The sequence below is a fragment of the Diadema setosum genome, chromosome 17 (genome assembly GCF_964275005.1).
Source record: "Diadema setosum chromosome 17, eeDiaSeto1, whole genome shotgun sequence".
Lineage (NCBI taxonomy): Eukaryota > Metazoa > Echinodermata > Echinoidea > Diadematoida > Diadematidae > Diadema > Diadema setosum.
In genome coordinates this window covers 20,844,848-20,872,682 of record NC_092701.1, presented here as the reverse complement: position 1 = coordinate 20,872,682, position 27,835 = coordinate 20,844,848, and the positions used below count along the sequence as shown (strand labels likewise).

The 27,835-nt window shown below is 37.8% G+C and overlaps 1 protein-coding gene across 1 annotated transcript; it reads right to left on the bottom strand.

Moving 5' to 3' along the window:
- Positions 1 to 87: 87 nt before the first annotated feature.
- Positions 88 to 23,368, bottom strand: LOC140240518 (NXPE family member 3-like). Its single transcript, XM_072320285.1, has 5 exons — positions 23,354 to 23,368; positions 21,383 to 21,970; positions 11,552 to 11,715; positions 2,944 to 2,999; positions 88 to 896 (listed from the first exon to the last, which is right to left on the bottom strand). Exons 1-5 carry the CDS (start codon positions 23,366 to 23,368, stop codon positions 88 to 90), a joined length of 1,632 nt encoding a protein of 543 aa, XP_072176386.1.
- Between the last annotated feature and the right edge of the window lie 4,467 nt (positions 23,369 to 27,835).

Genomic DNA, 27,835 nt, shown 5'->3' with positions numbered 1-27,835 from the left:
CTCTACTTTAAATTCGGATCAACGAATCTTCGGAAGGATGCCTCAGATGTTCGGATTAACAAATCTGCGGAATAATGTGTTTTGGTCTTATGCTTTTGGACAAACATATGATAGCATTTGATTACTGATATTCTCAATATGCGGCGAGGGCGGATGGACATGATTTTTAGCAAATTGGGCATTAGTCATATCCCAGGCATCAAGGAAACCCACGTGATTTTCCTCTGAGATGATTCTTCTCAATCTCCAGTTGAGGTCCCGCATAATCCAATCGCTGTTCGTCAGGTAGTGCCCCGTATGTTTATGCTCTCTAGTGTTCCCACTTTTGAACAGTACTATAGTCTGAGGACTTCTCTCACGTAGACGATGGATGGCGTCAACGATGGACTGGATGCGAACCTCGAAGATAGTTGGAAAGTGTTTGGTGAAATGCGCCCCCAAGGCCAAAACTACCACAGTGACATTTTCAGCATCCCGGATATTATCCAAAACATTAACCACATAATCAATGGACGCTACAATCTCCCATTGCCTGTTACGACCAATTGGAAGTCCATGAAATCTAAAAGTTATGTCTATCTTGTATTCATTTCTTAACACTTTCATTGGTCCGAGGAACCAGGAGGGTATCTTCCTTGAAATGTTGGTCTTTAAATGAAATGTCTTGGCGTAATATTCAAAGAGTTGTCTGATGGTAGAGTCGCCGAGCAGAAGAACACTTTTGTTTTGTAGACATGACATGGCTTCTTCCTTAGAGAACTGGCGAATCTTACAGCTGCCTGAATACCAGTACTTTCCCCAGTAGAAGCCAGCGACCTCAGCTTGACTGCCAAGAGCAGTAGAATGGCAAGAAGGCAGTCGAGCTAGTACCTCGCTGTGAACCACCGAGGAAACACCTTCAACAGAGAATATCGATATAAAACTTACACAATCATGTAGACTCTGTAAATATCATGAATTTTGGCAGATGATATATCGGCAATTACCCCTTCACCCCCTGAAATTAGCAGTTGGTTGGATATCACGCGAAAATGCAATAATTTGATGGAAAGAATTTATATCGAAACATAAATAAGTTTTCGTAAAATTATGCGAGGGTACATTTTGAGAGTGTATGTTCATCACCGAATATTTGAAAAGTGATCGAATAAGCAGTGGAATTCAAGAGCACATAGGACAAATAACTTGTGACTTCCAATATATCCTTGAACGATGGACATCAAATAAATATATTGTTTATCTACCTATGCCGTGTTTTTGTCCCATTCATTGCACAGCCATCACGGCTTGGAAAAGATTAAGCGCTGGAATAGACCCTGTAGAACTACTTGAGAGCCTTTTTCTCAGTGCTTTCTTTCCAATGTTTTAATAGGTTAGAAGAGTCAATTTGAATTGAGTTATACATCATTTTAAAGCTTAGAGTCTGTTCCTTTAGAGTCTGCCTTTCATTAAAAATCTGGCAACTTTTCCCATTTCCAAGTTACATATCGCCCGAGTGATTCACATCTTTAATTCACTTCAAAAGTATATTGCACCTTGCTTTTTCTTATTACTCAACGTGTATTATGAAGGTTGACAGCGCTTCCCATTTGTTCATGTATATAGGTACTATTGCTTACGTACTGTAGAAAAATTGTTGAAATCGAACTTGAACCTGAAAGGTAGGGGATACCTTTTACAGACCTCCCAAAATGCAGCAAAACATTAAATATGAACCTCAGGGGACTTGTTTAGGCCACTGCTGAGAAATTTGGAAGTCAACAGTTATCTACAATTTGAATAATGCACAAAACTCAACTACTCAGTAGTTCTGTGTGTCAGCCACACTTATGCCTTTTTTGTTGCAGTCTTCTGTATTTTTTTATCTATAAACACAAATCTAAAAGTATAAGAGCTGATGTAATAACATATAGAGTGTGTGGCAAGAATGTATATAGAAATGTTTGTAAGATTTGATGAACTTTCTTCACAATATATACATAATGGACACGCATGCAGTGCATGGGTCTGCAAAGGTAGCCTAGTAATGTACTGGAATTTACGGTGAGCCCCGAAAAAAATTCAATTCAAAATCTAACGGTCAATAAAAATGTACTAAATGTTACCTTCCACTTTCAGTACTTTATGGGAGTTTCTAAAATGATACTCTCTTCAACATACCACTGTATTTATACAACTCTTCGTTTGAGGCATGCAAATGGGATTCCCTACCTTTAACATTTCATCGAGAAATACAACGAAATTAAAGAGATTTTCTAGAAATACTAGTAGCGGCGTGCACTAAAAAACAAACAAACAAACAAACAAACAGTTATTCTCTGTAAGCTTTGATGCAAGTTCTAACAAGGTATTTATTGATAAGAAGTTGGTGGTTATTTCTTTTTTTCATTCGATTCGATTCACATTTATTTCCATTATCTATTAACAAAATGAAATTAAATTAGCATATGCAAGTTTTGGAACATAACAGATTAAAGCTTAATAGAAAACACGTAAAACAAGGTAAAACCTTTTACAAGTTCAGAGAACTATAGTTTTTTGAAATAAACAGTATAAGAAGAACATACTAAGAAACTGATAATGTAGTATAGATTATAGTTTCCTCACACGAAGGGGAAAATAGCGGGATCTTTATCTCGTGCAATATATTTCTGACTGACAACTAATTCAGATATTTCCCCTGAAGATAAATCAATAACATACGAATATAGTCCGCTTATATCATACGATGTATAGGAATCGCCATTATACAAGAAATGATAAGATAAGAAACTTATTGCGGGTTGTATTTCTTTTGCCATCTATATGTTTACAATTTATGTACAGAAATTTTGACAGAAACGTAATTGTATGAACTTACTAATCAATCAGTGCAAAGAAACAACAATCACTGATCATTTCAAAGTACTAATGACAATATCTTATTGCCAAACGATTTATTACCTTCATGGGATTTTACGTTTACCGAGTCTACGTCTCCGGAAATATTCAAACAAGCTCTGCAAGTAGAAAATTAAATTCATGACAATATAGTGCGAAAAAAGGTTGAAGAAACAAATCATCACTTCTTTAGCATGCTACATTTCAAAGAAAATTATAGAGAAAAAGAGTGAAAATTTATTACAAAAAAAAAAAACACCCTAGAGGGGGAATGCCCATACGAGATTTGAATTTTTGATGAAAATGTTCATCAATTCGAATCATGTTTGATCAACATATGACTGCACACCATTGACACAATATAGCTCATAATCAGCTCATGTTAATATTGGCACAAATTATTTTTTTTTTCTCTGTTGGTTAGACACTTCACTCGTTTATAAGCGGCATAATAGATAAACTTGCCTGACGTCAAAACTAATGGAATTCATGTTCAAACAAGGAAAAAACGTGTGTATAAACTAGATGTCCAGAAAGGCCCGTCAACTGCCACTTCGGCAGTCATCCCTTTCATTATTTTGTATTCAGCTCATCAACAGCTCTTTGTTTTTGTTTTTTTTTGCTCTGAAAATTGCCAAATACCAGTCTTGATGTCGTTTGGATGAGTAGCAAGCACCATTTATAAGAATTACAAGGATTACTAGTTTATTCATTACATTGCAGATGCTTATCTCGGTGAATTTGATAACTACCATGCCTCTCATGCGCAGAGTAGATCCGTGAAATGGCTTATTCATCTCAAACATGTCACATCCACAGACTCTGAACTTGGGAATTTAAATATGCAATTTAACGTAAGTAAATTGAGTAAAATGATTTAAAAGAATTGTAGAAAGGACATTGAAATATGAGACAGAAATAAGTTCATTTGTTTTCATGACATTTGGTTATGTAATTACAAGTGCACTTAAAGGGGAATTGATGAAAAATCTAAAATTCAGTGAATGCATGAATATTAGAAATTAATAGAACACTCTAATTTGGACAAGGAAATCTGTAGAACTATAATGACTTTTAAAAGTTTTTTGTTTTGAGTGCCAATATAGGGCCATACGAAGATAACAACGATTTGTGAGTTAGAGAACAATATATTCATAAACATGAATAGGATACCACGCGCTTAAATTTGACTAACCCAAATGACACAGCCATTTACCATTTTGTCAGAATGTCGAGGGAACATGTGCTTTGCATCGAGCACAGGGCGGTGGAATCTTATTATCGATCACTAACTTGAATTGTATGATACTTGACATCTCAAGTTGATGTAGTCTTCTTATTCATGTTCAGTGATGACAAAGGGGGCTGAAGGAATTGGTCGATTTTTCTCAAGCATTATTGAAGCCCCGTGGTGTAATTGGTGTCTGACTTGTGATCATTGTTTGCCAAGTGTCGGACTCATGAGCCTTATTTGCCTAGTGTCGAGATTGTGGGCTGTATGATTCGTGGACTGTGCGTCTCGTGGGTGTCAGACTCTTGACGTGCACCCTCTGTAGTTGCTCATTCAGAGCAAGGAATTTCATGTTCAGAGCCAGATCACCAGCACTTCATGCTTTGCAGTTGCGACCAAAATCTTTGCCTTGAAGTCAGCCTGAAGGAAACCGAGGTTCTTTATCAGTCAGCTCCTCACCAGAAATACAAGACCATCACCCCCATCGCCATAGGGCACACTGAACTCAACATAATCGATCAATACACCTGTCTCGGTAGCATTATCACGTCCGTTGCAAGGATACACAAGAAAATAAACAACGGACTTGCCGAGGCAAGCAGCGCCTTTGGTAAAGACTGAAAAAAAAGAGTCGGAGACAACAACCACGTCTGAAGAAACACAGACCAGGATCAGGGTGCACGTAGCCGTTGTCATACCCATTCTCCTTAACGGCTCAGAGTCATGGGCAATCTACCAGAATCGGCTACAATTTCTTGGCCGCTTCCATCAGCGTTGTCTTATCGTTATCATCAAAATTCACTTCAGTGACTTCGCACAAGAACTTGAGCTGGCAGAAACATCAAGCATAGAAACTACGCTGCTGCAAATCCAACTGCGCTGGACCGGCCATACCTGTCAAGAATGGAAGACCATTGCGTTTCGAAGATCATATGTATGGTGAGCTCTCCACCGAGACAAAGGTGCACCTAGGAAGATATTAAACATGTTAAAAGAATGCCCCTGTAGTGCCTGTCACATTGGACAGTGGGCTTCAATCGCCTCTGACCTTCCATCTTGGCGACTCACTGTCCGGAGGGCAGCAGGATCCTTTGAAGATGACAGCAAAACCACCTCTTTGGAAAAAGATCAGGAGGAAAAAAAAAAAAAAACCCAAACCAAACCACAATCAACCAATATTCCCGTACAGTCCCTTTAACTTGCCTGATTGTCCCGGATCGAACTCGTCGGTCACCTTCGAGCTTGCATCAGACGTGATCTATCTCCTCCCCCTTCGTTAGCCAAGAAAAGCCACACACACACACACACACACACACAAGCACACACTTGAGGTGCCACTTCCGGGGTTTCGATGCAAATTTTTTTCATTTTCCGACAAAACATAAGTTACACTTCTTTTGACAACAGAGAATAAGGTAAACAGAACATTATGTATTGAAAAGAATGTACAACAATTGAGGACCTTACAGTAAGTATACATTGTCGTAAAAAAGAAACAGAAGTGATCGAAATGAAGTACATGTATAACTTTGCTTAAAGTGCGAAAAATGGAGAGACCCACTAAAAAGACAGAGCTTGTAGAATGTGGGCCCCTCTGGAAAAATAACATCAATGGGGAGATTAATTGAAGCATCATAAATACAAAAGGAGAAAAAAAGAAAAAAAGAAGAAGAAGAAGTCTGGAAACCCACTGAGAATTAGATTCACAGATAAATACATTTACTTTCATAGACGCGAACAAACATAGAAAAAGACTAGACAACGAAACAACTACTGAAGAAAAGGCTGTACGGGACAAAACGGAATGGACAAGACTAACAAACAGAAGACAAAGTAGCAAACGAAAATGCACAACAGAGACAGCGATCTTCGACAGAAGCATGTCAAGAGAAACAGATGATAGTTGTGGAGAAAAAAAAAGTGATATTGTAACGCCTGAAAAGAGAAAAGCAAGGAAATGAAGGGACGTATGAACAGTAGTAAGACAGAAATTCAAGTCTTTGACGCTTTGGGCGATAGCGTAGATGGCAGCAGACATCCAAAAGAATACAATTTATTCTTCAAAGAGGAAAAAAGGTAATTAAGTCAGTATGTAAGAAAGAAGGCCAAATGGCTGGTTCAGTACTGTAGAGTGTTACGACCAAAATCACTCTGAGAATGATCGCACAAAAGAAACAATCAACTAATGTTCAGGCGGTTTATTAACAGTGATATTGTGGGTACAGACTCGTAATCGGTTTTCACATCAGTACAATAATGATCAATAGAAACAATTATAAATCGGTAGCGGAATCACTTACACGTAGTACAGCCAAATTTGAAAGCAAGTAATCCTTTGACAGTGTCCAGATACGATGTTCGATGCACAGATGAATGATCCGCGATGCACCGATGAATGATACCTCAGACGTAAATCCAGAGGCGCAGGTTGTGATAATCCTCGGTATTAATCCGGGGTAAAAATCCAGGATATACGTCCACAGCGAAACGTGCAGAATCCACAGGAAACGGGCAGAATCCAAATGTTATGACGACCACGTCCAGTTGATGCGTTGAATGATGATTCACTTTATAATGTCCAGCAAGGAATCCAGCCCGTCACAGCTTTGCCGTAATAATATCCGTTGACACTTAAATATGGAGTCTCTCTCCAATGTAGGCAAATTAATTCTCTGCAGGCAAAATGTCTCCCAGGCCTTATCTCCACAAACACAGTTTGTATAGCAGGTCAGCAGGTAACACAGGACTGACTATAACAAGTCGCTTCAGAGCCAGAAGTGACGTAACTCTCAGAGCAGAGGTGTTGGGTACTCTGCCTACCTCAGAATTTCTCCGGCTTATATACTATCCATTCACCCCTTTCTAGTACATTCTGTAATTTTCTCCAACCTGGGGCCACATACCTGAACATACTAGCAAGTCCAAATTCCAGGAATCCTGGATGACTCACTGTCTAACTATGTGCATAACATCATTGCCAAAATTAACTACCAATCACATTGGGCTACAGGGATAGTGCCTCACTCAGCCAAGTATGTAAGCACTTCCTAGAATATTCTGGAATAGGTTAAATCATTCTAGATTGAGTGAGCTATAATGTATTTCCTGTCACATGCATGTACTGTAGCTAACTTGTATACCACGTAGAAAATTCTCCACTGATCTGGTCAGCCTGTATGTACTATATCTATATCATATAGAATGTTCTCCATTAATCTGGTCACCCCGTGTACATACACATTAAAACAACCATGCATACAGCCTTGATACATGTACATAACTACTTGTGTGTACATTTGTGACAAGAGTCATACGATTGCAATAGAAAGGACTTTTTAGTCTCCTCTTGAAAGAATATATAGATGGGGCGTTTTTTATATCATGATAATAATTTGGGCCTATATAGATAAGTGTATTTTTAGCAAGGATCGTGCGTAAAAGGGGTAAATGAAATTCATTGGAACCCCTAGTGGGATATTCATGAAATGATTGGTTTTTAAGGAACATAGAATCAAAAATAGATGGAAGCAAATTGTTGCAATAATTGTACATAAATTGGCCTAAATTATACAAAAACAGATCTTTAATTTTTAAGAGCTTGCTAGAGGCAGGGAGGTGGAAGAACCACCTCCCTGCTAGAGGCAAACAACGTGTTTGTATGAGAACGTACAGGGGAATGGCAGATAACGCGGAGGGCTTTCTTTTGCAAGAGGGACACTCTTTCAAGTAAATTCTGATGCGTGTTGCCCCAAACTAAAACTCCATAATTCAAATGAGGCAATATTAACGACGAATATAACATAAGTAATATTCTTTTTTTTTGTGAGTATGGAATATGAAATTTCAATCTATTTATAACACCTATATTACGCGATATTATGTTACAAATATTATCAACATGTGATTTCCAGGAAAGTTTATCACCCACAATGACCCCCAAGAATTTAATATTTGATACTCTTTGTAGATGAGAATCATCTAAAACTATATTTGTGTTTAAACTATCAACAGTATTACTAAAAATCTTACAATTCGTTTTTTGAGCATTGAGTGATAACTTGTTAGCTCTGACCCAGTTTGTCACTTTATTCAATTCAATATTGATTTTGTGATCGAGAAAATCAATATCGTTATGGGCGAAAAATACATTTGTATCATCTGCGAAATGAATAAAAGAGAGATCATCAGATACGCGACAAAAATCATTTATATAAATAATGAACAATAATGGCCCTAAAAGACTTCCCTGTGGGACACCACATTTAACTTCTCTGATAACTGAATCATTATTTTTAATTGTAACAAATTGTTTTCTTTCGCCGACTAAATAACTCTTGAACCACTCCAAGGCCTTCCCACGTACTCCATAATGCGATAATTTATAAAGTAAAATGTCATGATTGATGGTGTCGAAGGCCTTGGAGAAGTCCAAGAAAATACTAACTTAATGAGAATGATTATCAATGGCATGAACTACTCTACCAACGAAATATAAAAGAGCATGCGAAGTACTATGTTTCTCACGAAAACCAAACTGAGAGTTCGTAAAAACTTCATGTACCTTCAAAAATTGATCATTCTCTTATAAATAAGTTTTTCTAAAACCTTAGACAGTGAGGACAATAATGAAATTGGGCGATAATTGCTGATTACAAGTTTATCGCCTTTCTTAAATATTGGTATTACTTTAGCCAATTTCATTTTGTCGGGAAACACACCGTTAAAGATTGACAAATTAAATTTGTGAACAAGTGGATCAGCAATCGAGGAAATAAATAACACCCTTAAGTATAAAATTATCTATCTCATCATAACCAGAACTTCGTTTGTTCTCAAAAGAGGAAACTATATCAATAATTTCAAATCTATAAGTCGGTGTAAAAAATATGGAATCAGAGTTGCGCTGGCCTAAAAATTCAGTAAAATGAGTTTCTGTTGCAGGAATAGTTTGAGCATAATTTTCACCTATTTTTTTTTTTTTTTTTTTTTAGGAATTAAAGATATTTGCAATATGAAGAGAATCATTAATCAATTCATCATTCATTTTAATTTTGTCAATGTCAGAGTTTTTACTCGGAACATTCATGGCCTGTTTTAGAACTTTCCAAGTATTTTCCATATCATACCTATATCTCGAGAATTGCTTAAAGTAATATCTTTTCTTTTCAGAACGTAAAATCATTGTCAAAGTATTTTTGTATGATGTATATCTATTCTTCGATTGCTCAGTTTTTTCCAACTTATATTTATAATACAAACGATTTTTCCTACTAACTGAACGAAGGATTGATTTTGAGATCCAAGGTAACCTGGGTTTTTTTTTTTTTGTAATCTGTTCTATTTTTTTTTTTGGAATTACATCATCTAAATGATGATTGAATATTTCCATAAAATTATGAAAAGATATATTGATATCATCGCTGCCAAACACTCCTGACCAGTCAGCATTGGAAAATGATCAGTCATATCTGAAAGAATTATGAAAGAATCGGGGAGGGGTAGAATATTACAAAAAAAAAAAAAGGTTATCAATGAGGGTGGCAGAACGATCTGTAATACGTGTGGGTTTGGAAATGAGCGGAAGAAAGGATGAGGATAGAAGTGTGTGAAGAAAATCACTAGAGATATTATCATGCTCAGACTTCAGCAAATCAATTTTGAAATCGCCGAGTAAAAAGCAATCCTTATTTCGGAAAACGTGTGAATTTGCCAAATCTGAATAATAGGATAAAAAAATCATTAGCGTTTGAATTAGGAGGTCTGTATACAATGCCTAACATAAGATTTTTACATCCTGGGATGAGAATTTCTATAAACAAAGATTCAACCGTATCGTCCATTTTAGAAATATCTTGATGGACAATAGTTTCAAAGGAACATGATATGTACAATGCAACACCCCCACCATTCTTATCAGGCCTATTATTAACAAATAAATCGTAACCATCAATTGCAAAGGAATTTTCTGCATTAGAAGTTAACCATGTTTCACTTAATCCAATAACCGATAACGACTGACTTTCATCAGATTCTAATAAATACTTTAAATCATCAAAATGTTTATTTAAACTCCTAATATTTAAGTGTAACAAAGAAAACGTATCCTCAGAGAAGTTACGGTTACATTTGTATGAATCATATCTTTGTATTGATTTACTGTAATACAATTGCATAACATATTTTGAGTGAAATCATTACTAAAATCATGAGGCAATTCATTTGCTCCTGTATTCAGGGTATCGGTAACAAAATCATCATAAGGGGTGGTTCCTGTACTGGTTAGCCCACTAACTGGGTCAGAGTCTAACCTAGTGTTCCTAAACAATTCAAAAGAGTCATCATTCGATACGGAATAAAATGGAGCATTAAAAAAATAGCCATGATTAAAGGTACGAGACGAGATTATAAGAGTCTGCGATGACAACAAAACTAGGATGTCGTAAATAAGTGGATGATACAAGAAAATAACCAGTCGCCAGAAAGAGGCAAAACACTGGAGTAATCTACAAGTATAAATGGCGTCAAAATCACGATAAGCAGGAGATCGCTGAGGAGAAGAACGTGAAACGAGAAAGAGCAGAATAAGGTAAGTGAGAACGTTCAGAAGCATCGTCAGAGAAAGACATAGAACACACACAACACAATAACAAGAATAATTCAAGTGTCTCTGTGGGCTTCCGAAAGAGGAGAACAGGGATGAGAAGGGAAGTAAAAGAACGAGCTCGACCGGTTGTTGTCGAAAAAGGAGAAGTACAAAGACGTGAGTTGCACTAGCGTAAGAATTCAAAGTGTTGCACAGTGCGTATACTTGTGCATTGCAGCATTGACACATCAACTGAAACTTTGACGGAAAAAAAGAATCAGTAAGAGTTCAGTGGAAGCAGTATATATCGACAGCATTAATGGCTGTCCGTGCCAATCATAAATTTTTGGCAAAGCAAAATATCCAATGTTACATAAAAGGAAGAAGAAGAAGAAAAAAAAAAAGAACTCGCCACCTGCAACGTTACCTTTAAATTCTTGATCACAAGGTTCATTGGAACAACAGTCCATTGGTACTGTCATATATGGTACATTATACACGATGTCACGTGGATGTTGCTTAATAGTAATAATGCAAATCAAGAGAAGACATACATATACAGAAAATATTACCTAAGATTCATGAGATTCAATATAGAACATGAGGCATTAAACCATGTCATAGAATTGAAAATATAAAGTGAAAATAGAGGTACTTGGAATTCAATAGTAGGGCCACTTCAGCAATGTAACCAGATACATGCATGTTCTGTTCATAATAGTTAACAAACGCTGCCCGTAACAATCAAAAAAAGAGAGAGGGTTTAATAAAAAAGGAGAAACGCGTTGCGGCAGGCATGGCCTGTCTTTCGTCAAATGAATTCCCGATTAAAAGAACAGTAATAATAATTTTCTTACTTTGCGAAAGGCAGTATGCTCTGCTTGTCATTAAACCTGGTTTCTTTCCATACAGATCGCTCACGGGAGCGATGTCCAAACCAGTGCTTACATGACAAATTTCGAGGCTTCACGCAGAACCACGGAGATCCACTGTTGGCGTCGGTGAAATTGCACAGTGGACCCTTTTGTAAAGCCAGAGGAGCAAAAGTCACATACAGGAAAAAAATTCTTGAATTAGCACAATCAAGTTTTTTTTTTCCTATGAGTGCACTAGGAAAAGAGTAAGCATTTTGCTTTAATTCTGTTCAGTTCAGTTCTCTTCATCTACATGTACATGCACAAGGCGAAAACGTTAGGAGCGAACTTTTGTTTGATGTATATTACCTTGTATTACTTTATGTGGAAATAGAATTGCTTGAATAAAAAAAAAAATCATTGAACGAATAAAGCTGACTACTAACAAATGACAAAAGAAAACACAAGTAAATAAAAAAAATCATGAAATGATCGAGCGGTGTTGACCTTAAATAGGAAAATGAAAAATCTAGTACAGGCAGGAATAAACAACAAGCCTTTACATAATTATAGGAACTTTATTATAGATACTCGGAAAGGAATGATAGGGAAAAAAAGCACACACACATACATATAAAATCTGACATGAACAACATTAGTTCAATTCAGGCGATGATTCTTAACCCCAGTGATAAACTAACTACGAGAAAAAGTTCTATGGGGCGCCAAGTGTCTAGGTTTGATTTCGTTACGAAATCATTCATTTTGTCAACGAAATGCCTGATTTCGTGACAAAATCGGCCGTGCGATTCCTGTTAAAAATTCTAAACAAAGTCATTAGAGAAGTTGCTGTACATATCAATAAGAATGATTCTGACGCTTCACTGTTGGACTGGAAAATGCATTTCATCCCTACTTTGTCATCTTATACAGGGCTGCACACTAACCCATTTTTTCTGCCGGTCCAACCTGTCTCTGTCGGACCGGTAAATGCCCCGTTTTACCATTTTTTGCCGGTCCGAACAGAAAATTTACCGGTCAACAACGACAACCTAAAAAAACATTAAATGACTTGCAAACTTATTTTCTTGTTTTTTTTTTATGGACGTACCCCCTTACCCATGTACATTTTACAGATTAATATTATCTTTTTTTAAACTTGCATTATTTATTGCACAAGAAATAAAAAAAAAGATAGGAAAAAATAGAATGTTTGCTTGTGAATTCAAGTGTAAAATGATAATGAACAAAATCAGATTGTATCAAATACGTTTGTGACTTTTTCTAAACATCGGCGCACGAACTTGCTGCGTAACCTGCTCTTGGTGGTCAGTTGGATTGCGACGATTTAATGAATTATTTTAGCTGTGATATTTTCTGATGCACGCGCTACAAGTGGTTCTTACTTTTCTCCCGATAATCTATTCGCATTTGTGCATGCGTTCTTGAAAGGTACACGACATGCAGGGCCGAATTCGCAATCCTTTTTGCACCCATTTCCACCTCAAATATTAGCGGGATTGTGACGATTTCATAAATTACTTCGGCTGTAATATTTTCAGATGCAAGCGCCAAAAGAGGTTGAAAATGTGTCCTTTATTTTTCCCGATAAACTCTTCGAATTTCGTAAGTGCGTTCTTAAAAAAAGATGCACCACATGGCCGAATTCATGATACTTTTTGCGCCTATTTCTACCTCAAATATCAGCGGGATTGTGACGATTTCATAAATTACTTCGGCTGTAATCTTTTATGATGTAAGCGCCAAAAGAGGTTGAAAATGTGTCCTTTATTTTTCCCGATAAACTCTTCGAATTTCGTAAGTGCGTTCTTAAAAAGATGCACCACATGGCCGATTTCATGATACTTTTTGCGCCTATTTCTACCTCTAATATCAGCGGAATTGTGGCGATTTCATGAATTACTTCGGATGTAACTTTTTGTAATGCACGCACCGGCGAGAATGGTTGAAAATGCGTTCTTTATTTTTCTCCCCATAATCTCTTCGCATTCCGTACATGCGTTCTTGAAAGGTATACGACACGGCCGAATTCACGATCCTTTTTGCGCCTATTTCTACCTAAAATATCAATGGGATTGCGATGATTTTATGAATAACTTCGGCTGTAATCTTTTATGATAACGCGCCAAAATGGGTTGAAAATGTGTCCTTTATTTCTTCGCATTTCGTAAATGCGTGCTTAAAATATATACGTCACGGCCAAAAATCATGATTCTTTTTGCGCCTATTGTTTCCTCAAACTTCAATGGGATTGCGATGATTTCATGAATTATTATTCGACTGTAATCTTTATGATGCACGGGCCAAAAGGGGTTGAAAATGTGTCCTGTATTTTTCTCCCAATAATCTCTTCGCATTTCGTACATGCGTATACGACACGGCTGAATTCACGATCCTTTTATCGCCTATTTCTACATTAAATATCAGCCGAATTGTGGCAATTTCATGAATTACTTCAGATGTAATCTTTTGTGATGCACGCACCAGCTAGAATGGTTGAAAATGTGTCCTTTATTTTTCCCCGATAAACTCTTCGCATTTCGTAAATGCGTTCTTAAAAGATACACGACACGGCCAAAAATCATAATTCTTTTGCGCCTATCGTTTCCTCAAACTTCAACGGGATTGCGATGATTTTATGAATTATTATTCGGCTCTAATCTTTATGATGCACGGGCCAGAAGGGTTTGAAAATGTGCCCTGTATTTTTCACCCAATAATCATTTCGCATTGCGTACATGCCTATACGTCACGGCCGAATTCACGATCCTTTTAGCGCCTATTTCTACATCAAATGTCAGCGGGATTGCGATATGTCATTAATTATTTCGGCTGTAATCTTTTGTGATACATTCACCAGAAGGGTTGAAAATGCGTTCTTTATTTTTCTCCCGATAATTTCTTCGCATTTGTTCATGCGTTTTCAAAATTATACATTGCATGCAGGGCCGAATTCGATATTCTTTTTGCGCCTATTATTGTGTACTCAAATTCCAACGGGATTGCGAAATTTTCATGAATTACTATTCGGCTGTAATCTATATGATGCAAGCGCCAAAAGGGGTGAAAATGTGTCCTTTATTTTTCTCCCGCTAATCTTTTCCCATTTCGTACATGCGTTCAACAAGGGAAGGTATACGACACGGCCGAATTCACGATCCTTTTTGCGCCTATTTCTACCTCAAATATCAGCGGGATTGTGGCGATTTCATGAATTACTTCAGATGTAATCTTTTATGATGCACGCACCAGAAGGGTAAAATGTGTTTTTTATTTTTCTCCCGATAATCTCGTCGCATTTGTGCATGCGTTTTTGATAACCAACACGGCATGCAGGACTGAATTCAAGATCCTTTTTGCGCCTATTATTTCCTCAAATTTCAACGGGATTGCGTTGATTTCATGAATTGTTATTCGGCTGTAATCTTTTATGATGCACTCACCAAAATGTGTCCTTTATTTTTCTTTTTCTCTCTTCTCTATAATCTCTTCGCATTTCGTACATAAGCTTTTGAAAGATACAACGCGGCCGGTCGAATTCATGATCCTTTTTGGGACGATTTCTACCTCAAATATGTAAGCGGGACTGCCATGATTTCATGATTTTTTTTTCCTCCCTAGTATTATCTCTTCACATTTTGTGCATGCGTTCTTAAAAAGTACACGGAAGAGCCGATTTCGTGATCCTTTTTGCGCCTATCTTCATTATGAGACCATTCTGAGCGAATGAAAATATTCATTTGTGAAATGACTGTGTAAAATGAAAATGAACGCAATTAGATCCATTTACTGTATCGCTGAATATCGAATGTGTTTTTACTTTTTCTAAAAATCGACACAAGTAAATTAGTTCTAACATAACTGCCACGCTGCTGCGAAGCCGGGATCGGATCGATCTTGCGTTAAAAAATCATGAGTAAAATGAACCAGAAATGCGTGCGCTTCTATCAATGCTTCTTGTCTGGCATGACCGCCGATCGCAAGCAAACGAAAAGCAGGACTTTACACTGTACATGCTCTGCATGTATTGCATTGCATGGCAGTGCGTGAGCAGCGCCAAATGCGCAAGCGAGGGCGAATAACTGGTCGACTGCTAGTGCTCAAAACTAATGTATGTTTACTGTACAAAGTGCACCGGTAGACATAAACGAAAACTTGCGCAAAACTTGTTTAACAGTGCGATATCTTGCATTCTGTTTCACCCTGATCGGGGCTGCTCTTTTTCTTTCTACTGACCCCACCAATGCTTTTTTTTTACTGGTCATGTCGGACCGGTAACTTGTGGATTTCCTGAAAAGTTACCGGTCCGACAGTGACTTTTACCGGTCTTTGACCGTCGGACCGGCGCCAGTGTGTAGCCCTGTCTTATATACAAATACACAAATATAACATAACTCGCACATTATTATACATATAATTCATACATAATTATATGGGTCAGATTTTTCAACGATGTACAATTGAGCTAAAACAACACAAAAATTTAAAAGTAGAAATTACTCAAAATCATTTATCTTACCTGAAAGAGTACAATCAAGCTTTAATATAAAGCCAATTATACCGGGATTTTCCCAGAGAAACAAGTTTTTATTCACCGCGGAAGTTTACCATGTCCAGCAGGGCCCCGTTTTATCAAGATAAAGTTAGCGTTGATTGTGAACTTTATCCAACTTGGGCCCTGTTTTATCAAAAGATGAATTTAATGTTAAGTCAAGATAATCTATGATTAACTTCTCATATCAACTCTAAGTCCACTTAATCTATGATTAACTTTCAAGTTAACTTAAAGTCCGTTTTATCAAGACACCCACAGTTGGAAAAAAATTTAACTTTCTCCAAAATCAACTTATAAGTTTTCTCAACCGCTCCCAATTCATGATTAACTTAACAGTTGATAAATATCAACTTTAAGTAGAAACAGTCTAGGTAGACTCAATTGTAAGGCAATTTACAGAAGAAAGATGACTGGAGAAACAAATCAACAACCAAGGCCACCAGATGTAAACACCTCATAATATCGTTTTCACCTAAACGAATATCAGGCCCATTCCACTTTTAGAACATTGGACCTTAAGAATAGTGAAACTTAATATTTAATTTTCGGATTAACAAACTTTCGGAATAAGAACATTTTTGATAAGGAACCTCCTGAATTAATTGCGAATCTTTCTTTCCATTTTCGGAATAACAAACTTTTGGAATAATGAATCTAGGGAATAACGGACATTTACGTTTCTTCTTGCCACATGCCCGTTACAGACTTCTTCCGTCATTTCATCCTTTTCGTTTCAATATATTCCGAATGCGACTGCGTAGCACTTTTTGGATTTGTTTTTGTTTTCTTTTTGGTCGCAGCATGTTCAGACTACTTAGGGAATGAGAGAAAAATCGTTGTAAAGAGAAAAAATAAGAATGTATAAAGGCATAGAATATAATTATGACAATTACAGCGAACGTCCGTGATAGAGACCAAAAAATTGATAGATGTGTTCTGTTTGAGATGGCAGCTATACCTTCCTCAAAAGATATACAAGAGGATCATCTGTCACTAAAAAGTGACACTGTTCCTCTATCTCCTACTATGAAATTCATTGACTTATTCTACCAACGAACATCCGTGAGCAAAACGTTTTCCTGTTGTTATCACAGGTAAATTGAATGCTGAACGTTATTCACTTATGGGTATGAGAGACTCAGTGATTTGATAATATTTTCAAGTAACATTAACTTATCGTACAATGATATAACATCAGAAATTTTCTTTCACGGACCGAACGTCCGTGAGCGAAACTTTCAGAACCTAAAACAATGCAAATTGTCTCGAAACCTCATCAGAAAGAAATTCAAACGCACAGAAATTACAAATTACGCAAAATTCAAGTTTCCTTTAACGTGGCTTTCAGTGTTAAGCTGTATTTATATAACTAGAGGGAATACAAGCGTAAAATTGCAAGTAAATTTTGAGCTGTTTGTTCATCATGATCTCATACCGCCTCAAAGGGACTGTACAGTACTGGTTGAGATGGGGATTCATGTTTTGAACATTCCTAGCTGAGATAATGAAAAGACTCTTATGAAATATGAAAGAGCATGTAATTTTAAGAAGGATTCAACGTTTATTTGATGAAAATTGGTTTTCAAATGGCTGAGATATCAAAAAAAGTGACAATAATAAAAGGCGACATGCCACAACTTTATGAGGATCTCTTTGTTTCACCTTGTTTTTTTGATATCTCAGCCATTTCAAAACCGATTTTCATCGAATAAACTTTTGATACCCCTTAGAACTGCATGCTCTTTGACATCTCATAGAGTGGTTTCTGAATATCTCGCAAAACGTTAAAAGCTAAATCCTCACCTCGACCACAACTGTACACACCCTTTAAAATTCTGAAACTACTGCTCTAAGCTCATTGTTTACTTTTTAAAACTTTACTTTTCGTTATTTCAGCTGAAAGTTTTAAAGAATAAATGGCACTTTCGAGACAAGTTATCCCTATCTGTCAGATTGTTTACGTCACGGACGTTCGCTGAAATTGTCAAGGACGTTCGTTCTACCACTAGGGTCATGTTCCAACTAATGGACAGGGAGTACGTATCTTTCCTAACTCTTTCAAAATTTTGAAAGGGTATTTTCAAATGTAAATTATTAGAATTTTGACACCCTTTCAATATATATATATTGCTCAGAGAGGGAGAAGAAGGTGGATTTTAAGAGAAAATATTTACTATTTGCTTGGTTTTCGGTGAATCGCATGGTGCAAAAACTGCAGACGAGCTCCAGTCCGCTCCAAACATGACATGCAGCTTCTCGGCTAGACAGCCGGAGGTAAAATGTACCTGCACCATCAAAGCAAGATGGTGCCCCACTCGATAACGTTTTAATCATCACGGACGTTTTTTTTTTTTTTTTTTTTCTCGAAGGTTCGTCTAAAAATGTAATTTCGGTTCGCATTTTACAAGGGATGGACAGAAACTAAAAAAATTCATATTACCATGTGGCTAGATCTTAGTTCATTACGACTCAGAACAATATCTCAAATAACGTTCAATGGGCTACGATCTGTATTAGTAAATAGGGGACGCACGTCCGTGACGAAAACTAAGAATAATTTCGCATAAAAGAATGTTACATCCCATATACATTGTACAGCCAGCAGATGTACATTCGGTGGAACACCAAATTTTCATACAATGGGATATGGCAGCTGGGACAACAAAGTACAATGTAGAATTTGCAGCAGCGATAGAGATAGAAGCATCACGGACGTTCGTCTGTTTAGGACTTTGATATTTGAATTGTTCTCTGTAATTTTATACGTGCTCATAGAGTTCTTATAATTTTGTGGTACATACCCATGATATGTCAAATCCAGAACACGGTCAGATAATAGATGCCACGTACGTTAAACAGTCACATCATTGGTTTGAATATAAAAAAAAAAATATTGTGAAAATAGCATTATTACCGCATTTTTACGCCTTAAAAGAAAACTGTACTGACATTTTCTAATTGTCTGATAATTCTAATCTACATTTTTGATGCCTACTACTGGGAAGAGAGGATTGTAAAACCCAGGATAAGCCTGTAATGATTTTTTGAAAAAAATGAAAACGAGCAAGCCATGGAACGATCCACACAATTTGGCCTACGTCACAGGTGCTCTTGGTGCACAACTCCGACATTAGCAAGACGAACTACATAATGCCAATTTACTGATGAAATCTCACACGAAGTGCTGCAAAAGCTGTTATTTAGTATAATTGCAATATGAAGCTATAATAAACATGTTAAACAATATCTATTAATCTTTAAAAGCAATCTCTTCAACAGCTTTTTATTTAGACAAAACTTGTGGGGAAATTCCAGATATGCAAAATGAAATTGGCATCGTTATCCGAACGTGCTGCCCATATAAGACTGTGTGTAAGTAACGTTATTGATGATCATGATCGAGCGATGGTTCGCCAGTTTTAACGTAGATGAGGGCTGAGTGAATCTAAATCTAAATGTAGATAGACTCTCTTCAACGGCACGCACGATTTACGCTTAGTAAGATGAAAACGGTACCCAGTACACATAGACTCTGAAATACTAGAACTAGGACTAGGACTACTGAGCAGTCCGAGGAGTAGGTTCTACGTGGCAGTCCAAGTTTTGATGAGTAGGCCCTACACCCACTCACCGTCGACATTGCAGCTGTAGGCCCTATGTGCACAGCGCTAATAAGGCACAGCGTAACGTTACATACCCCTGCTGCCAGAACTTGAAGAAAGTCCAGACGAAAGTCCAGACTCCAGATCTAGATCTGGACCCTTGTCCTGCAGGCACTGTGCTTGTTCCTGTGCTGGATTTTTCAGGTAAGGTATCTGCTTAATGGATTTCCGATGTTTTGTAGTCGAGATAAATCTCATAGTGGTGTTATTTACACCAAGGACTAATGTTAGATCTAACAGTTTGTTTCAGTAGGCCTACTAGGACCCATCATATCTCGGAAGAGTGGCCTGACCACGTAGATTCTAACACAGTGTCGCCGCTTCGCGATCCCAGCGCTGGTGTACGTATATAGTGCTAGCGTACTTCCGTATCCATGTAGATATCTCAAAATTCACCTTGCCAAATGGCACCAAACTCACAGGAAATACTTTATGATTTATATCCAACAGCTCACGTTAATTGGAAACAAATCACATGTCGGGAAGCGTAAGTGTAGATGTCGACTTTCCTGTCGGCGTCGCTAAAAATAATCTGCTCTACGACTAACACGAATGATTGCGGCCAGGCCCTACCTACCTGCTGCGCACGCACAAACTGAAGTTAGCCATTGAATATCATGAGACAAATCTTTCAAGTAATCGGGGGCAATTTAAATAAATTCAAAAAGTATTTGTGGTAAGTTGAATGAAAAATTTAGTTCCTATATCACACAAGTCGCAAAAATCATTACACTTTTGAGTTTAGTTCTCGCGTAAATGCCCCGTTCGCACAGTCTAGTCGGCTAACTTCAGTTCTAGATTGTGCATCTTGCGTTCGCCAAGATCTCTCGCGAAGAGTGAGTTTTTTTTTTTTAGTGACGACTTGACAGTCGACGTCAATATTGATACTTCTCGATTACTGATTTCGTTCAAATATAAAAGAATACTTTGAAATATGCTATGAAGTATATCCTGTAATTTTGGCGCGATTTGGTTTAGTGAAATTTGAGATATCTACATGGATAGAACAGTACACAAGCGCCGCCTGCTAGCTAAATTAGGCCTAAGCGTCGTCTGCTACTCGATACGAATTAACGCACGCGTATGCGAGCACTTGTAATCAGTAATAGTGAGAGCACCTGTGACATCATAACATCCGGGCTCGTCAGCTCATTAGCATAATTCTCACCTAAAAAAGTTCCATTTTTAACTTTAAATTACGGACTTAATCGTTATGAAATTTTGATTCTGTTTGCACCGCTGGGTCTTTTAGAATTAAAAGAACAACATATAAAAAAATAAAAAAACGGTACAATGCCCTTTTAAGTCCTTGTCAAATGCAAAATATCAGTCGAAAGTAAACCAATCCATACATTTCCTGAAAGGAAATTTACCAGGTTTTGAGATGATATGAAAGAAACTGGTTTCTTAGATCATCCTGGTGTGTTCTAAGGGAAAGAGTGCCATAAGGTGCGACAATTGGCAATTGTACATTGTTCAAAATTCTCACCCATATAAGTGTGTGAGTGCACTCTACATTCTATGCAAGTATACCTGTCTATATCTTTGTGAGTGGATGATAATAACTATAGATTCAAATATAGATTGTAAACTTACGTCTTGTTTCGGCAAACCAGAATCGCACACAGTAGCTTCTACTTTCGAGGAATTCTCATTCTCCCGGAAGCCTCCGAGATAAGCTGCCTCGACGAATCCCTCACTTTGCACTTGCTGGAGAACATAGACGGCCTCGCTGGGGTGAACGAGCGTGACCTCGATGTTGACGACTCCGTCCCACTTGAGAGTGAAGAGAGCAGAGTAGGTCCCATTGTCGTGGTCGATTACCTCTCCGTCTGTCGACGAACTGGCGGGGAAGGTCTGACTTTTGGTGAAAATTCTGGCACGAAAGTAGTCCCCGCCGTAAGACTTCGTCTGGTTCAGACCGTTACGTGCTTGGATAACAAGTTCCAGCTGGTCGCAGATCTGGAACTCTCGGTGCTTTGGTCTCACCACGAATGATGAAAACTCTCCGCTCGTTACATCAGTGACGTTCTGCCACGATGTATTCCGGCGGATGGCGTACTCCTTGAATCGCATGCTTCTTGTACTGACATTACGAGCGGGGCAAAATGGATGTGGCACAGTCCGTACAGTTTGAACGACGGCTTCTGCGTGTTTGCTCTCCGTATCCTCCTTGAACGGATACTTCACAGACGGGAGAAAAGATGAAAAGAAAATACCTGATTATTTCTCATGTTTGTTGAAATAGAAATGAATTACTTATACAACAAATTCCGGCGAGTCAGAGAAACTACACCATCTTATTCTTTCTATGCTGTGTACAGTATGTCCCCCCCCCCCCCCCACAAAAAAAAAATACAGTCTGATTTTTGCATTGATAATTATTCCAATTTGATTAAACTGTCTGAATGATTTTCAGGGTCTAAAAATATAACATCCTACCTTTATTTTGCAGGAAACTCCATTCAATTTGGTTAAGTGGTCACAGAGATATGTGAATCGTTGTGAAGCATGTCGTGGATGTCGTGGGGGGGGGAACATACGGTATTATAGGCAAATACTATTCGTGTATTCTTCATTGCTTTAGTTTCATGAGGTTAATATCATATTTTCATAATCATTATCATCATTTTTTATTCTTATCATTTACGGGAGTATGATTGCGGTGTGATGATGATGATGATGATGATTTTTGCTATTATCATCAATATTATCATTGTTATTACTGTTACTATTATTATTATGGTTTGTGAATCTTTTGTTTGTTTGCGCCCTTTGTCCTTTTGAGGCATTTAATTTCAGTATCCTTTTTGTTAATAGATTAATAAATGATTTTCAAATCAGAAAGACATATGAAAAATAAAGTGGATTTTTATGTTCTCATTTTTGCTTATTGATGATCTTACCCTGTGAAGAAAATTACGTAGAACTCAAAGATGTTTTTTTTTTTATGATAAAATATCTAAGATTTCGAAGGATTGCACCAATACTTAATGGGTAAAAAGTTTCAAGTTCGAATAAGCCCTCCTCATACTGAAGACTTTGTACCCCTAGTTTGTTTTAGTCCTTTGAAGGAATTTCGCATTTGGAGACTGTTGTCCTTTGTGTAAAAATGAAAAGTCTTTTCCCTAGTCCATAAGGAAGGAAAAGACGACAAGATACAATACAAGCCAAGTGTGGTATAATCTTAACGGAAGGTAATAAACGCAGTGCTCTGGAAATGAATAATTATTCTTTCTTTCTTTCCCGCTCGTCTAGTGCGAGACAACAGATAAATGGAAATGCAACATTGCTAAATCGTGTCTTTAAATTTTCTTGCGACCGCTCGGAGACACTGTAATTTCACAATAGACATGATAGACATCTATGAGTCCTGGGCTAGCGAAGACATCTCTGCAACTAGCAAAATCTACAGTCGCGAACTAGTTTCAAGCCCGGTGAGATAATGAGTACCCGTTAATTCGTTCATAAACCGACACAGCAATATTCTCAGTTCTCACTGCATTTATAAATGTATATACTTAATTAAAAGTACGGGCTTTATTCCTAAACCACTCATGAACTCACGTCAATGCCAATCATGCCTTTGAATAAACCTCGCTATTTCCAGCTAATCTCAATGAGCCCAACAAGTCGTCTCATTCACAATGATAACAGACAGTGACAATCACACCGTCCACCCCACATTCCACACATTGTGAACTCTACTGGTTCTATGGCAAGCCGCATTGTCACTGGTTTCTGTATGTCTCTGAGTGCAAAATGATCACATTTTGAAAATTGCAAGGGTTGACAAAAATGGTCCCAAATCATAACGCATCAACCAAAATTAAAGGACTTGGTGTCCTTCTATTGAAAAAAGAATGGCCTTTCCAATAGTATGCAAAATAATGACATATTTGCAACAATATTGCTGAAGTTCAAGATCTTGGGTGTTCCGTTCTTTTTGGGCCACCCTGTATAGGTATGCGCGCACATGAGGCATTCCATATATCGTGTTACATTGAACCTGTATTTAGGTTTCGTTCTTCTCTGGTGTGACCGAGAAGAGGGGCCCGTAACACCAACCAAGGATAAGTGAGCACCTATCCCAATGAATGAGGTTATGTTAATTGACATTCGAAAAAAAAAAATACACTGCCACAGAGATAACACGTAAAATGGTCAAATTTTACGAGTTTACTTCGATTTCGATTTTTTTTTTCACTAGGATGATGTCACTGAATCAAGAAACATGCATGTCAAGTCAAAATTCGACAGACTGAATAGGCTACAACATACTGAAGTCTGAAAAAAAAAATAGGCAAGGATAAGCTACAATATTGTTTTTTAGTGGGTCCCGCCATTTTTCGATATTTTGTGTAATGTTATATCGTCTATATCACTTCAATCAATTTTCATTACAACATATTTGTTACCCCAAGGTTCCACAATTATGTTTTCTCAATTTACTTTGTATTGATTATATGTAACCTTATTCTCTGTTACCAAAGAAAGTGAAATGTTTATGTTCTTTTCGAAAAATGAAATAAAGTTTGAATTGAATTGAATTGAATGAATTTGAAATTTGATGACGTCGTTATGAAATTTCACATCGTCTTCAAATCCCACTGCACATAGATATTACCGAAACAAAATTGCGTGCTCCTAAACGAAATTGCTTCTTGTTCGCCCCACTTGAATGGTCGATAGATTCCAAAAGAATGGCGTTGCTAAATTTGAATGACCATCTCACGAATTTGATTGCCAAGACTTTAAAGGGATCTCATAGTCTTAGTGAAGATCTAACTTCAGGTTTCTAATATTTTTTGGTGAGATAATGAAAAACCTCTTGTGAAATATGAAAGAGCGTGTAATTCCAAGAGGGATTCAACGTTTGTTTGTTGAAAATTGGTTTTGAAATGGTTGAGATATCCAAAACTTTGTTTTACATTGTTTTTGGATGTCTCAGCCACTCCGAAACAGATTTTCATCTGACAAACCTTGAATTCCTCTGACAATACTATATCGTGTTATTTGTTTCAAAGCTATCAGCATTACTGAAGAGTACAGTTGTAAACGGTACTAAAAGTAGATATATTGTAAGGATGTATATGGTTGGCACACTCATACATATAAATATAATTGCATGTATAGCGGTTATGGGATTTCATACCACATAGAAAGTGACAATGCAGTACAGTGTATCTAATAGCACCAAGTTATAAAATTACACCTACCATTTTAATAGTAGGTGTTCGGGATAATAGGGTTTGGGATAGTAGGGTTTGGGATTTGATACCACATAAGAAATGGCAATGCAGTATACAGTGAATCTGATACACCAAGTCATAAAATTACACCTGCCATTATAATGATTTCTTATTAATGAAAATTACTTCAATTCTATGTGTTGTCAGTTCACAAAACCAGAAAAGAAAAAAAAAAACAAAACACTGTCTGGATTATACAGGGACGCAAATCAGCTCAATGAGCATGTAGGCCTATTCGAAAGTTAGAATGTAGGCCTATTTGAAAGTAAGAATGATGTATAGGCCCTATATCAGTACTTTACCCATTCAATTTCTTACTTGTAAAACAGTCTACTGTGCTGTTTCCTGCCACGCGTTCCACGCCGATGGTGGGCCGTTGGGGCTACTGATGTTTCTGGTCTGCAAAATAACTCGCGTGCCACTAACTATTATCCTGGTTGCCAAGTTGCCGCGTTCTTTCCTTAGGTTGTAGGCAATGGTAGCAAGCCTGCCACGTTCCCGCTTCATGGCTGGTGGGAGGTCAGTACGGATAGTGATGGTGGGGTCCGTGGCATGCGAAGTGGAAGCTGCTTGGCGTGGACGTTGTTGGAAAGCGCGTAGAATCCTGTCGCGATCCTGCATACGGCCAAAACGAACAATAATGGGGTCGGACTTGCTGTCAGCTAGGGTGTTCCCAGCGGGGGCCCTCCTGGGAAGCCTGTGGGCATTGACGAGGGGTATGGTGCGCATAGCTTCTTCCACCGGAATTTTTAGTAGCGTAGCAAAAGTAGAGAAGCACTCACCGTAGACATCCTCCCGTGTGGAATTGGGTTTCCCGTAGATTAGGAGATTCAGTTTACGTTCGTGAATTTCAAAAAGTGTGAGCTTCTCATCCAGTTCGTCTTTAACTTTCTCCAGTTTTTTTTTTTTATCACGTCAGGGATTCGGTTGCTTTCAATATCTCCAATCCGATTTGAGGCATCAGCTGCAAAATTTTCCAACTCGTTAACAGTTTTTTTTTTTTTGATACCAGACATTTCAGATTTCAGAGCGTAAACGTCAGATAGAAGAGTGTCCAGCTTCGAATTTAGCTGCGCGTTGTTTGCTTCAGTAGCCGTTTTCATACTGGTTATCAGTACAGCCAGGCCACTATTAGATGGCGCCGCGGGCGTGTTCGAGACTGAAGACGCATGCGTCCGTCTAGTCCGACATGCTGCTCATATTTCCTATATCTATCCAATATTTCCTATATCTATCCAATACGTGTTGTATACTGAAAGCCCAAATTCGTTCAGAATTTGAAATACAAATCTTATTTGATGGTTGACATGGCAACGATGATTTAACAGAATACTTAGTTATTACGTCATATCATTCATAAAAAGGTTGGGGAAAGACACTAACTTTGGTAATTAACGTACCAAAACCATGGGACTGTGAGCTGTTAAAGGGGCACAGTATTCCCCCGTCCACGACTCACGCGCGGCTTGCATAAACACGTCAAAAAGTGACAAAATTTGGGCAAAATTAAATAATAATAAATTAAATATTTCTATACCTTTCTGTAGCTGCGAAGTTCAGTCTTGGTGCTGACGGCAATTCCGGACATATAGCCTCGTCTGAGTACTATGGTTGTTGCCATCAAGCTCACAAGAGCAAGAATCATCAGGATTGCGAATGTGGTCGATATACACCTTTTCATTCCCATCCTTGTGCTATCTGGTAGTCTTCAGCTGTTTCATTGGGGTTGAGAAGTGAAAGCTGATTTATGCTTGCAGACTATGCACATATATAGACGTACAATGGAAGACATAGCGAACGCACGTTTTTTATTAGGACCAATACAAGAGGCCTATACAGGTACATGCACGTGCAAGAGAAGTAGTCCAAAAATACCTGGTGCTACAAAGCAAAAGCTTTCTCCTTTGTTGAACTCAAGTGTCTTCTTGATAAACCTGATAACGTTAATCATGCTAACATTGATAAATCACCTTTATTCGCCTTAGTTCAACGTAGAGCTTCTTGAATAAATAAAACAAACCAAAAAAAACAAAACAAAACAATGACTTTGGCGAGCAAAGTGGTAGTGATAGTTGCCTAACTAAATTTGCAAGCTACAACAAAGCACTCACCGGAGCAAAAGATGATTACTATTCATATCAGCCGGAGGGATCGTGGACCAAGACAGTACTAAGGAAGTCCAGGGTACTGTCCAGCGAGTTCCAAAAGTCTTCCAAGTGCTTTTATTCTTGAGGTTATCCTCGAAGACTGATCGATTTTTCTCATATGTCACCAACAAAGCTAGCTGCAGCAATCCTGAAAGCACTGGGTTATTTCCTCACAGGGAGTACACAAACATTGAATTCCCGCGGCAGCTGCTCAGAATTTTGTTAAACTTTCCATCGGAACTTCTGTTATGGCTGGAAAACGAGTTCACGGTCAAATTTTCGCTGTCTTGATATCACCATCACTGATGATGTTAGGTTGGTCGTTCTAGTGTGTTTGCGCCAGTATATAGTGACTAGTATCGCATGTATACATTGTGTCATCATATGAACTCTGGTTTCAGGCTTACTGCAGCAGGATGCGGTATTGTTATACTGTCTTGCCGCAACCAGAGGAGCTAAGAATCATACGTAATCATGTACATGTCGCCCATAGATACGTAATTGCCGTGTAACAATACAATTGTAGCGGAGTTGATATGGTGGCTTGTACCGAAAGGGTAGGTAGCGTCGGTCCGCGTTGGCTAATTCTCTTACCATTCAATCACTTCCACCTCCTCCCCCCCCCCCCACGGGTTTCACGTGACACTGTT

Excerpts from the sequence above, each read along its gene's own strand:
- LOC140240518 (XM_072320285.1), bottom strand. Across the intron at positions 3,000-11,551 it reads AGCATACTGCCTTTCGCAAA|AGCTTGTTTGAATATTTCCG; the intron begins GTAAGAAAATTA and ends TTCTACTTGCAG. Across the intron at positions 897-2,943 it reads AAACGTAAAATCCCATGAAG|GTGTTTCCTCGGTGGTTCAC; the intron begins GTAATAAATCGT and ends TCTCTGTTGAAG.